Consider the following 13,702-nt stretch of genomic DNA (forward strand, 5'->3'; position numbering starts at 1 on the left):
CGAGGTCCAGGAGGCATCGACGATGACCAGGCGCTGGATTCGAGCTGTACCACGAAGGATCTAGTGGACTGCGGTGTCGGTATCCGGATTGGACCCAACGAGCCTTGGCAACCGCAACCCACGCAGGATGTCGAGATTGGCTCTGTTGCAGGCCAGCAAGGTCTGTGGCGCTTTTTCTTTGAAGGGAAGCTGGTGCAAGCCTGGAGCAACCAGGAAAGCAGTTTAGTTCAAAAGAAAAGTCATCAGGGGGCTCACTAGCCAACGGACAAGGAACCGGGAAGACGCGTCGAGCTGAAATGCAGGAGCGGGCCCCACGCGGCACTCGTGCAGTGTGGAGGGCTGAGCTTCGGTGCAAATGGCGCATGGGTCTGGGGCTTCTCGTACCCCAATGCACAACTGCGAGGGTACCTCGGTAGTCGAGCTGTTAGCAAAATGCAGGATGTCCAGGGTGTCCGGACCCACGTCTCTCGTGTCCGTTACGGGTCTCAGCTTTGCTGTGGATGTGAATCGGAGTTTGAGAAGTCTGAGAGTCCAGTTCCTGTGTCACTGAGTCTTCGGGTTCCGGCGGGAGCGTCGACAAAGCAGACCGGCAAGTTACTGCTGGTGCCTGTTTGCACAGGGTGGTCACTCCTTGACCACAAAGGAGATGTCTTCCGTCTTCTAGTCAGAATAGAATGTCGAAGGTCCAAGAGTTCTGTATCAAAGTTTTTTTCCAGGATAATCTAAAGCCCTGGGGACACAGCTCCTATATTTATACTAAGCTAAGGGGCTGGATTACCTGCTAGGTCCCTCCTATGGGTGGACCTGGGAAGGGGGTGGTTACACCACTTTCCCGTTGTCCAGTTTTGCGCCAGAGCTGGGGCTGGAGTGCCCCAGCAACTGGTTAGCAACGGGCTATGCATGGAGCACCTTGTGTGCCTCAGGCAGTGTCTCAAAAAGCATCTGCTGATGCAGCCCTTCCTGTCCCAATACATATCAGCCTGTCTCGGGAGGTGCTGGCACCTCCCTGGACTGGAAACCTATTGTCCAGGCCTCCCCTGCCGGAGTTCCGTCCAGCAGCAGGAGGTCAGATTTGTGTCTGTGGTAGCAGCATCCATTTTGTGATGCTGGGGCTCTGTTTAACTTAAACTGGGTAAAGCAGTAACATACATGTCTTTTCCCTCTAGAAGGGTGGAATGCTACTCCCGCCGCCAGAATTGGCGGGGGGTAGTATTCCAAAGTGTTTGACACCTTATACGACATGTTTTGATAAAGCCAAACCAAAGTTAGCATTAATCGCGAGGATTATAATGCCCTTAAGAGTATATGGTATGGCTATATCATAGAACAGCTATAAGGAGATAGTTCCGAAAGCTGCAGAGGGGCTCAGCTCATGCTAGGGCACCCTCTCACATAAAACCAAGCACTCTGCCTCCAGGATTGTCGAGGCCTACCATAGGAGTGACTTATAGGTACATATGTGTCTATATATAAGGTAGATATAGGTATACTATATCTAAGTAAGGGGTGATTACACCACCTTACCCAAGCTGAGTGATCAGCCTGTGGTGTCACTTTGGAGGGCCAGCAAGGGGTGGCTTAATACATGCTGCAGCCCCTGGTAGGCCTTGGATGCACCTATGCCCTGGGTACCTATGGTTTACTATACAGGGGCTCACAGAGGAGACCCAATACCCAATCTGGTATGTACCTAAAGTACATGGTATCAAGTTAGAGAGAGAACAGCTGGGCTGTGGGTCCGATTAGCAAGCCCACAGCCACACTAAAGTCGAAAAACCAGAGAATCACAGCAAAAAGTGGGGGTGATCATAGGAAGCAGACCCTACTCTCCTACACAACCCCCCCCCCCAAACGCAGGGACATTAAACTAACCTTGACCAGTTGAGTCTTCATGTTCTAAGTGGAAATATCTGGAGAGTCAATCTGCATTGGCATGGTCAGACCCAGGTCTATGTTACACTGTAAAGTCCATTCCCTGTAGGGAAATGGACCACCTAAGCATTTTGGGATTTTCACCCTTCATCTGATTTAGGCACAAGAGGGGCTTATGGTCTGTCTTAATCTTGAAGTGAGTACCAAACAAGTATGGCCTCAGCTTCTTCAGTGCCCAAACCACAGCAAAGGCCTCCCTCTCAATAGATGACCAATGTTTCTCTCTAGGGGTCAGCATTCTGCTAATAAAAGCTACTGGCTGGTCTTGACCATCTTTATTCAGTTGTGAAAGAACAGCACCTACCCCAACTCAGAAGCATCTGTTTGAACAATGAATTCTTTAGAGTAGTCTGGACTTTGCAGAATAGGAGCAGTGTCCATGGCCTGCTTCAGGTCATCAAATGCCTTTTGACAGATTACTGTCCACTGAACTTTCTTTGAGATTTTCTTAGAAGTTAAGTCATTAAGGGGTGTCAAAATGGAAACATACCCCTTGACAAATTTTCTGTAGTACCCAGTCAGGCCCAAGAAAGCTCTGACCTGTGTCTGGGTGGTGGGAGCAGTCCAGTCCTTGATGGTCTGGATATTGCTCTCCAATGGTTGAACCTGACCTCCACCTACAAGGTGGCTCAGGTATACAACCTTGTTCTGCCCTATCTGGCACTTGGTATTCTTGATAGTTAGGCCTGCCTTTTGCAGGACCTCCAAAACATTCTTCAGGTGATCTTCCCAAGTGGAGCTAAAGACAGCAATATCATCAAGATAAGCTGCACAGTAGTCATCCAGACCGGAGAGGACTTGGTTCACCAACCTTTGGAATGTGGCAGGTGCGTTCTTCAGACCAAAGGGCATTACCACAAATTGATAATGTCCTCCTGGGGATGAAAATGCTGTCTTGGCTTTTGCATCATCAGCTAGTCTGATCTGCCAGTAGCAAGCCGTCAAGTCAAATGTACTCAAAAACTTGGCAGATGCCAATCTGTAAATGAGTTCATCTGCTCTTGGTATAGGGTGGGCATCTGTCCTAGTGACAGCATTGAGGCCTCTGTAATCCACGTAACACCTCATCTCTATCTTACCATCTTGGGTATGAGGTTTAGGCACCAGGACTACTGGACTGGCCCAAGGGCTCTCTGAGGGCTCAATGACTCCCAACTCCAACATCTTTTGGACCTCTGTCCTGATACAGTCCCTGACATGATCAGGTTGCCAGTAAATCTTACTTTTAACAGGCAGACTGTCCCCAGTGTCCACTTCATGAGTGCAACAGGTAGTCTGACTTGGAGTCAGAGAAAACATATGTCTGTAGAACTTGTCTGCAGTCCTGCTGCTGTTGGTCAGTGAGGCTGCCTGCCAAGGCTACACCATCAAATGAACCATCACCAGGGTTCTGAGAAAGCAGGTCTGGGAGAGGGTCAGTCTCCTCCTCCTGTCCCTCATCTGTAGCCATGAGCAAGCCCATGTCTGCCCTGTCAACATATGGTTTCAATCTGCTGACATGAAGCACCCTGTAGGGGCTCCTGGGAGTTCCAAGATCAACAAAGTAGGTTACCTCTCCCTTTTGCTCAACAATAGTGTGGGGTCCAGACCATTTGTCTTGGAGAGCTGCCGGGGCCACTGGCTCCAACACCCACACTTTCTGTCCTGGCTGGTAAACAGTCAGCACAGCCTTTTGGTCATGCCAGGCCTTTTGCAATTCCTGACTAGCCTCAAGGTTTTTGGATGCCTTTTTCATGTACTCAGCCATCCAGGAGCGGAGACGGAGTACATAGTCCACAATGTCTTGCTTGGGGGGTTGAGAGGTAACTCCCATCCCTCCTTCACCAGACAAAGGGGTCCTCTTACAGGAAGCCCAAACAGAAGTTCAAAAGGGCTTTAGCCAACCCCCTTCTGTGGGACCTCCCTGTAAGCAAACAAAAGGAAGGGCAGCAAGATGCCCCATCTTCACCTAAGCTTTTCAAGTAAACCCTTGATCATGCCCTTTAAGGTATTGTTGAATCTCTCCACCAGACCATTGCACTGTGGATGATAGGGTGTGGTGAACTTGTAGTTCACTCCACATTCCTTCCACATACCAGTCAAATATCCAGACATAAAGTTTGCACCTCTGTCTGAGACAACCTCCTTCGGAAAACCCACTCTTGAGAAAACTCCCAGTAGGGCTCTTGCCGCAACAGTTGCTGTTGTGGTCCTTAGGGGAATAGCTTCTGGGTATCTGGTGGCATGATCCACTACCACCAGAATAAACCTGTGCCCAGAGGCTATTTGGGAATCCATTGGTCCAACAAGGTCAATCCCTACTCTTTCAAAAGGAACCCCCACCACAGGTAGTGGTATTAAGGGGGCCTTTGTGGTGCCACCTGATTTGAAACTGGCTTGGCAGGTGACACAGGAGCGGCAAAACTCCTGGATGTCTTCTGACATGTGGGGCCAGTGAAAGTGAGGGACAAGCCTGTCCCAAGTCTTGTTCTGGCCAAGATGTCCCGCAAGGGGAATATCATGGGCTAGTGTGAGAAGGAAGCCCCTGAATGCCAAAGGTATGACCAACCTCCTGGAAGCACCAGGCTTGGGGTCTCTAGCCTCTGAAACAGGAGCCCGTCATCCCAATAGACGTTGTGGGTCCCACTAGCATTCACAGCAGCAGCTTGCTGTCTGAGGGGTTCAAGAGAAGGGCAGTCCAACTGCACCTGCCTCAGATCTGCCCTGGAGGGTCCCCCTGTCCCAAGAAGCTCAACCTGGCAGTTTCCTCCTGGGTTTCACAATCAGCTTCCTGAGAAGGCGGATCCCCTTCCTGAGGCAAGGGGGAAGGCACTGCCTAAATCCTACTGCTTCTCCTCCTGGTAGGCACCTGGTCCATTATTTCAGGATCCAGGGCCTGTTCAGTGTTGCAGTTTTTGACCTGTGACCTGGTCACAGCAAGGACATGTGCTGATATACCTAACATCACTGCATAAGTCCTATACTCCACTTCAGACCAGACTGGAGATTCTAGGTCATTGCCAAGCAAACATTCTACAGGGAGGTCTGAACTAACAACAACTCTTTTGAGGCCAGTTACTCCTCCCCAGGAGAAATTAACAATTGCCATACTATGGGTGGTACAGAGATTGCTTGCATTGGTCACTAGGTAATTGTCACCTAGTATTATCTGTCCAGGGTCCACAAAGCTGGGTGTCACGATTGTGACACTAGCACATGTGTCCCTGTAGGCCTGAGCCACTTTGTTATTAATTAAAGGAGTCTGTCTGTACTTGCCCAAGTTACTGGGGCTCACAGTAGAGGACATAGCCATGTCCACACCACAGACAATAACAGCTTGAGTTGGTATTCTGACTAGGCCAGAATCCACCTCAGTTAACAGGGTAAACCCTACTACACCCTTCTGTTGAGAACCACCACTATTAGCTGTACTAGGGGGAACAGTTGCCTTAGGGGCAATGGTGGCTGGAGCTGCCTCCTTCTTGGTGCAATCACTGGTCCAGTGAGTATTTACCTTACATACTTTGCACCATGGTTTCTTATGCTCTTCTTTCTTTTTTGCAGGTTGGGAACCCCCACCATTAGCAGCTTTTTGGGGACCTTGAGAAGACTTCTGGTCTTTTGCTTTCTCCCCACCCTTTTGGTCTTGCTTCTTCTGATCACCACCTTGGTTCTGTACCTTCTGCTTCACCCTGGTTCTGACCCATTTGTCTGCCTTCTTTCCCAATTCTTGGGGAGAGGTCAGATCAGAGTCAACCAGGTGCTGATGCAATAACTGGTTCTGACAGTTGTTAAGAATTTGTTCCCTCATGATCAAATTATACAATCCTGTATAGTCATTAACCTTACTGCCCAGTAACCAGCCTTTCAGGGCCTTAGTAGCACAATCTACAAAGTCAGTCCAGTCCTGAGTCTGTGTCTTCTGGGTGTCTCTGAACAGCACCCTGTACTGCTCAGTGGTTAAGCCAAACCCATTAGAGCACTCTTCAGGACATTGTAGTTGTCAGCATTCTGTTCACTAACTGTCAGGAGATTGTCTCTGCCTTTGTCTGCAAAGGAGAGCCACAAGATTGCTGCCCACTGCTCCTTTGGGGCCTTTTGAACATTGCAGGCCCTTTCCAAAGCCGTTATCCACTTGTGGATGTCATCCCCAACCTGATAGGGAGGAACAATCTTGTTCAAGTATCTATGGTCATGAGACCTTTACCTATCTCTAGGTACTATGCTGCCACCAGTGGGCTCTAGCCCACACAACTTTTTCTCTCTTTCAAAAGCCAGGGTCTCTTTCTCAAGGGCAACTTCTTGCCTCTTGACCCTAAGCTTGACTTCCTTCATCCTAGCTTTGTGCTCTCTCCTCTGAGGGGGAAGTCATCCTCCTCACAGCAGAGGCACTGGACCCTACTGAGGAATCAGAATGATCAGAGCCACTGTACAGGGATCTGGGCCTTCTGGTTCCATTGTTAGGCCTGTCTGGAAGGATAGAGGGGGGCCTACCATGGCCCTCTCCACCTCCAGGCAGTCCTAGGTTGCCCAGGGGAGCTTCATCAGCTGCATCATGGTCATCATCCTCATCAGAGACCAATGGATCATCTCCAGTGGTATTTTCCTCCTCTGTTGAAAGATAGCCCCCCTGTCTACCCCCTTGGCTACCTGGGACTGATGCATTCTCTACATCATGAGCCACTACGATATCTACCAGGTGGTTAAAGGTTGGACTCTTTCTGACTGCACACAGGCTTCTCAATTCATGAAAAGTGAATGAGTCATACTTAAAAGGCACTCTCTGGGTTTCTTCTCGAAAAGGTCCACTAGGGCCTGCTTCCAAGGACATTTTCTAGTGAGGTGTGGTGTGTGCACCTACCTACACTAAATGGTTTCCTACTAGAACCTCTCTAGGAGTTGTAGTCAGGGTGTGTGTGCTAGGCCCTTAACACCTACAACTGCTAAGTTCAGTAGAACTTATGTATTATAAGAACTTGATTTATATGTACCTACAGGTACCTTAATGTGATCTTTCAAATGATATCTCAAGATTATATGGTAAAAAACAGCAATCTCTTATCCCACCCGCTGCACACCAATGTGAGAAGTTAGCCTGGCATATGATGTCCACTATTCTAGTGGGCACCTTGCATCAATCTAATCGACCCTTATTGATGGTGGTTGTAAAGTCAACCTTATAGGCAAGCTATCCTAGTGGTAGCATGGACAAGCAGTCATAGGCTAAGACTTCAGAGAGCATGTGAAGCAAGCTGTTTTACTAATTATAATCCCTTGAATACCAAATGAAAGGACACCACACAAGGTATATATCAAATATATATGTATTTATTTCTAACACAACCCCTCTGCACTCTTTATGAGGTCAGAGCTCAAAGTACATCACAAGTTACTCAATTAGCATACGATAAGTTGCACAAATACAGTTATGCCCTAGGAGCCTCACAAACCATACACTAGGGAAGTGGTATAAGAACCACGTGAGAGTTAGACAGCAGGCCTAGGGCCTGTAGAATCGCTGGGACTACACTAAACAACCAAAGGTTAGGAAGTAGGAGGCCCACGGGAGACGCGTGCAGTGTCTAAACACAGTCGCGAGTTAGCATTGACTTATAATGGGAAATGAAGAAGTTACAAAGTTACTGTTTAAGGACACTTCCGGATTGACTAGGATGGAACCCTTTTAAACTAGGACACTTCGAGAGTCAAGACCCACGGGAGCACCGGAGTACTCGTGTTACCTCACCCAGGGAAGCTGGGTGCATAGGTGTCTTTTCCTGACGGGTTTCCTCGTCGTTTTCTATTGAGATCTGCAAAGAAGTGCTGCAGGTGACCAGAGGAAAAGTGTCCAGGTGGATCCAAGGGTGGATCGGTGATGTGAAGAACCTGAAAGCAGAGGGGACAGAGTCTGGGTCATTAGCCAGTGAGAAGGAAGGAACCAGGCGATGTTGCGTGCTTGAAGGTGAAGAAGGTGAGCTTGTCTCTTCAGCCACGAGGTCCAGGAGGCATGACGATGACCAGGCGCTGGATTCGAGCTGTCCCACGAAGGACCTAGTTGACTGCGGTGTCGGTATCCGGATTGGACCCAACCGCAACCCACGCAGGATGTCGAGATTGGCTCTGTTGCAGACCAGCAAGGTCTGTGGCGCTTCTCCTTTGAAGGGAAGCTGGAGCAACCAGGAAAGCAGTTTAGTTCAAAAGAAAAGTCTTCAGGGGGCTCACTAGCCAACGGGCAAGGAACCGGGAAGACGCGTCGAGCTGAAATGCAGGAGCGGGCCCCACGCGGCACTCGTGGAGTGTGGAGGGCTGAGCTTCCGTGCAAATGGCGCTCGGGTCTGGGCCTTCTCGTACCCCAAAGCACAACTGCGAGGGTACCTCGGTAGTCGAGCTGTTAGCAAAATGCAGGATGTCCAGGGTGTCCGGTCCCACGTCTCTCGTGTCCGCAACCGGTTTCAGCTTTGCTGTGGATCTGAATCGGAGTTTGAGAAGTCTAAGAGTCCAGTTCCTGTGTCACTGAGACTTCGGGTTCCGGCGGGTGCGTCGACAAAGCAGACCGGCAAGTTACTGGTGGTGCCTGTTTGCACAGGGTGGTCACTCTTTGACCACAAGGGAGATGTCTTCCGTCTTCTAGTCAGAATTGAATGACGAAGGTCCAAGAGTTCTGTATCAATGTTTCTTTCCAGGATAATCTAAAGTCCTGGGGACACAGCTCCTATACTTATACTAAACTAAGGGGCTGGATTACCTGCTAGGTCCCGCCTATGGGTGAACCTGGGAAGGGGGTGGTTACACCCCTTTCCCTTTGTCCAGTTTCGCGCCAGAGCTGGGGCTGGAGTGCCCCAGCAACTGGTTTGAACCGGGCTATGCATTGAGCACCTTGTGTGCCCCAGGCAGTGTCTCAAAAAGCATCTGCTGATGCAGCCCTCCCTGTCCCAATACACATCAGCCTGTCTGGGGAGGTGCTGGCACCTCCCTGGACAGGAAACCTATTCTTCAGGCCTCCCCTGCTGGAGTTTCGTCCAGCAGAAGGAGGTCAGACTTGGGTCTGTGGCAGCAGCATCAGGGCTCTGTTTAACTTTAACCGGGTAAAGCAGTAACATGCATGTCTTTTCCCTCTAGTATGGTGGAATGCTCCCCCCGCCGCCAGAATTGGCGCGGGGGGTAGTATTCCAAAGGGTTTGACACCTTAAACGACATGTTTTGATAAAGCCAAACCAAAGTTAGATTTAACCGCAAGGATTATAATGCACTTAAGAGTATATGGTATGGCTATATCATAGAACAGCTATAAGGAGATGGTTAGATGGTCCCGAAAGCTGCAGAGGGGCTCAGCTCATGCTAGGGCACCCTCTCACATAAAACCAAGCACTCTGCCTCCAGGATTGTCGAGGCCTACCATAGGAGTGACTTATAGGTGCATATGTGTCTATATATAAGGTAGATATAGGTATACTATATCTAAGTAAGTGGTGATTACACCACCTTACCCAAGCTGAGTGATCAGCCTGTGGTGTCACTTTGGAGGGCCAGCCAGGGGGGGGGGGCATAATACATGCTGCAGCCCCTGGTAGGCCTTGGATGCACCTATGCCCTGGGTACCTATGGTACACTATACAGGGGCTCACCGAGGTGACCCAATACCCAATCTGGTATGTACCTAAAGTACATGGTATCAATTTAGAGAGAGAACAGCTGGGCTGTGGGTCTGATTAGCAGGCCCACAGCCACACTAAAGTCGATTAAACAGAGAATCACAGCAAAAAGTGGGGGGACCATAGGAAGCAGACCCTACTCTCCTACAATTGTTTTTTCTTTTTCTGGTTATTCATTGTTTCTGATTTTCAGTTTACGCCATTGTATTTTGGAACTCAATCGGAGATTAACCCCTTAAGTGCTGCTGACGGCCAACGGTCGTCAGCAGCGCTACCTCCCCAGTGCTGGGCACGACCATTGGACGTCCATTCAGCACTGGTTCCAATGGACAGCGCAGCACTGGGGAGGGATGTTTACACGCAGCTAAGGTGTTAACAGCCCAGAGACTAAAGAGATCTATCCAAAATGCAAATGGGATGTAAAATAATGTACACACTCCGGGACATTTTGCAAATGGTGTTAATGGTGAATCGAAAGAAAGCCATTATCTGTAAATGGACCATATACCATGTTGTGACAATCAACAAAATGGTGGAGCAATAAAAGGAATCTGTGAGTATAAAATGATGGACAGCCCTGCTTGATTTGATGCCGGATTTAGCCGCTAAAGCAGTGTGTCTATGGGTCTACTTGACTGATGATAAATAGCATGGGTACCTCATCCAATCTCTCTTTCCATGTATTCATTCTCTCTTTCTCTCTCCTACCTACCCGATTGCTTTCTCTCTTCCCTCCTCCTTCCTCCTTTTTTTTGCTCTCTTGAAGACTACCCTTGCCTGCTGCAATTAAACTCCAGAAGCAGGGGGAAGTGACAGAGGAACCAAGCACAGCCCTGGGCTTTCAACGCCAGCCTCAGAAGGCTTCAGCCCACTGAGGAAATGTCTGATCGAATAAAAGGCTTATCCGGCCCTAATATTCATGAGTATTTTGCAACCTAGAACATAAAGTGCTCCCAGACCGCACGCCATAAGTAGATAAAAGTGATTTATTCAAGTCTGATAGAGAATCAGATGTTGTATACCAGGGACAATCCATTACCTTTATGGTTGCTCCTAATGGTAGTACAATATCAGAAATAGAGGTAAAAGTAATCATGTCATCGTGTTACTGCTCTGGTACATTCCAGACATTATAGTCCATGCAAAGAACATTACTACAATATTTATTTACATTTTACCAGACCGTTCAACCACCACCGGTGGGAACCTTTAGAGTGATAAAGCAGGTACACTAGGAGGCATGTTTAACCGTAATTACAGGTACGTTTTTTTCCATCCTAGCATGGATAAATGTTTACTAGTACAGCAATTAAACTACCAGACCTAGAAAGAGATTTTGGGAAAATTACCTGTAATATGTGCATTCCTTTGAGAGACACCACAGCCAGTTCACAGAGTCCATCACTGGTCAGGTCGACATATGCCATGGAAAGCAAAGGGCTTGGGAAACTACGCTTCCAGAGAAGATGGTACTCCCCATTAGACTGAAAGGAAGAGTCCAACCCAGAGTCACCCGAGCTCCAGTATTTGTAACATAGAAGCTCCTGAGAAATAAAAGAAAAAACAACAAACATATAATATCTGATCACATTGCAAGCTTATGCACGTAATAAGATGTCCAGAAAAATTATCCCAGACTATACAAACATTTTAGAACCCCCAAAAGGATAAACACATACTTGAACTTCCCAGAGATTGCACAATTAGGACACCTACAAGTTCCGCTACCATACAAATCATTTGCCCAACTCTTGTAATAGGATGATTTAAGGTAGACTGAGAATATTCATTGCCATACCTGCCCGTACGTGCCCAACAGGATTTCTCCAACACCGTCAAAATCAATGTCCGTCACCAAAGCACACAAAACGCTGTCATACTGGTCACTCTCTGGCAGAATTAGCTGGTCCTGCAGCCCCCTCTTCAAAACATTCCTGTGAGTAAAAATATATAGCATGAACTTCCTCTCATCTGAGTTGCTGTGCTATTGCCCTTGACTGCACTAAGAAAAAGCTCTGCATACTTTAGTTGACTCAAAACGTTACAGGATGATCTCTGAAGGTGCAATTAAATATTGCTTAAATCTTAAAGATTCAATTATGTGCAGTGGTGATGCTACTAAATGGATACGGGGCACTGGAGGTAGTCAGCAGCAGCTGCAGCATGCACGTGCAGACTCAGCCGGGTTCTGTTAAAGCCTCTTGGTGCTTCTGCCATTGGGCCACATTGAGCAAAGCAGAGGAGGGTGGCCCCAGCGGAATGGCATTGGTCCGAGAGATTGTGAGCGCCACAGAGAAGTGAGCCCAGGCCCTTGCGGAAGTGGCCCAGCTAATTGCAGCTTGCAGGGTATCCTGTGAGCTCCCGCTTGGACTCCACCTCTGTACCACTCCCTACACCTCATCCTCCGATGGGGGACTCATGTCGCTGTCGACCAGACGCAGAGACCAGATGCTGAGGTACCGAGAGATGCCCCCCCCTTCGGCTGCCTCTTCCCTGACATGATCAGGGCACGGAGTGGCAGGTAGCCTTGCATTATCATGAGCCTGGAGCATCGCCGCTGTAGCCATGCCTGCCTACCTGCCAGACAGCTCTCTTCCAGCAGCTGCTCCAGCCATCAGCCAACCAGCCTGAAGACTGTATAATCATTCAGCAAATTTTTGAGAGACAATATAGATATTATTAATACAACACGTTCATCAATGAATTTATCACACAGAATCATTACGCGTGGTTCTCCTCCGTTAATCCAATTCAGTCTTGTGCTTTATATTGTGCTTTTTAAAAGAAGCGCAGCAAACGCGTTTCACCTAACAAGGCTTCATCAGGGCTAAATATTATGTAGGGCAAAAACCAATTAGAAGTGTATTGCTCAATGGAGACCATTTTGCAATTTGGCCATCGTTCATAAATATAACCATTACTTCCAGACTGTATCTTCAGTAGGTCCTACTTCATATGTCCTTGGTAAATTCTCAGTAAGTTTTGCGACATGTTCGTTAGATAGGACACGCTACACTTCTACCATGTCCGGTAATTCCGGTAACATAGTTGAACGCCTCCGTACTTGAATTGACATTAACAATGCCTTTTATTTTTGTTTTCGTTTTTAAAACATAAATAAAAAGCATTGTCATTTACAAAGCCAATAGCTTAAACTTGCATAAATGCGAGAACTATTGCATTGCAAATGCTCGTTTCTTGAGCAGTTGGAAAAAAATGCAGTTTTGTAGGAGCAGTGGATGAGGGGCGTAGCTTAGCCTGTGATATTTGTGGTTATAATCTCAAATTTTCCAACTAAACCAACGGTGGGCTGTAGGGTGGACGGGTCAGATATTCCTAGGTTCGAGATGGGCTGTTATCATGAGGCAGTGGTGTAACACAGGCCCCCGCAGCCCCTGTGGCGTGGCAGAACCCCCAAGCTCCAGGCTCAGTACTCTGGACGGAGAGCTCACAATTGAGTCCGGAGGAGGCCCTCCACATACCTTTTGGTGTGTGTGTGTGTGGGGGGGGGAGGGGTACGGGGTCTCAAGTTTCCTTATGCCAGTGCCATGAGGAACAGGGTCAGTTCTGATTTGCATTAGGTGGCACTGTCTAGAGTGGTACTGTGGCTGAAAAAATTAGTTAGAATGATTAGTTAGAATGATACCCCGAGTGATGGCCACTGGTTAGGCTTTTTGCAAGTATACATTCCATCATCGTTTGAGTGTTTGATTGCTAATAGTTTGCCTGGTAAGTTGAGAATGGCTCAGCTTTCCAAGCCTACTATTACCAATACTATTACCAATAGTACCTATACAAGCACCCATTCAAGGAGTGCTTGTATAGGTACTACTTTTTTGGTGAACCAGTCACTAAATATATTTAAGATCCCGATCCCAAAAAATGAACAAGTTAAAACCTTGTAGTGAAATGAGAAAAACACACAAACATAACGGATGCGTTCGGATGTAAATGGATCTACCTGATCTTAATTAATTCATTTGGGTGGTTTGGCATCCCTTATTAAACATAAAGGGCATATTGACTGGTGAATATAAAAGGCTGAGCTCTACAGATTTGTCAAAGCGTAACCTCTTAATGCCTTTTATTACATGACAGGAGCATATCGTGCCCTTATAATGCCGTTCTGATTGACTCCA

At 47.9% G+C, this 13,702-nt stretch overlaps 1 protein-coding gene across 1 annotated transcript in view; it reads right to left on the minus strand.

Moving 5' to 3' along the window:
* The window catches only part of KPTN (kaptin, actin binding protein), a 197,985-nt gene that overhangs the window by 24,548 nt on the left and 159,735 nt on the right, over nt 1-13,702 (minus strand). The window contains exons 10-11 of the mRNA XM_086938644.1: nt 11,362-11,497; nt 10,913-11,107 (exon numbers count right to left, since the gene is read on the minus strand). Of these exons, the coding sequence (XP_086794770.1) occupies nt 10,913-11,107; nt 11,362-11,497 (331 nt within the window). The remainder of the gene's footprint in view (nt 1-10,912; nt 11,108-11,361; nt 11,498-13,702) is intronic.

Source organism: Lissotriton vulgaris, chromosome 9 (genome assembly GCF_964263255.1).
Source record: "Lissotriton vulgaris chromosome 9, aLisVul1.2, whole genome shotgun sequence".
NCBI classification, from domain to species: domain Eukaryota; kingdom Metazoa; phylum Chordata; class Amphibia; order Caudata; family Salamandridae; genus Lissotriton; species Lissotriton vulgaris.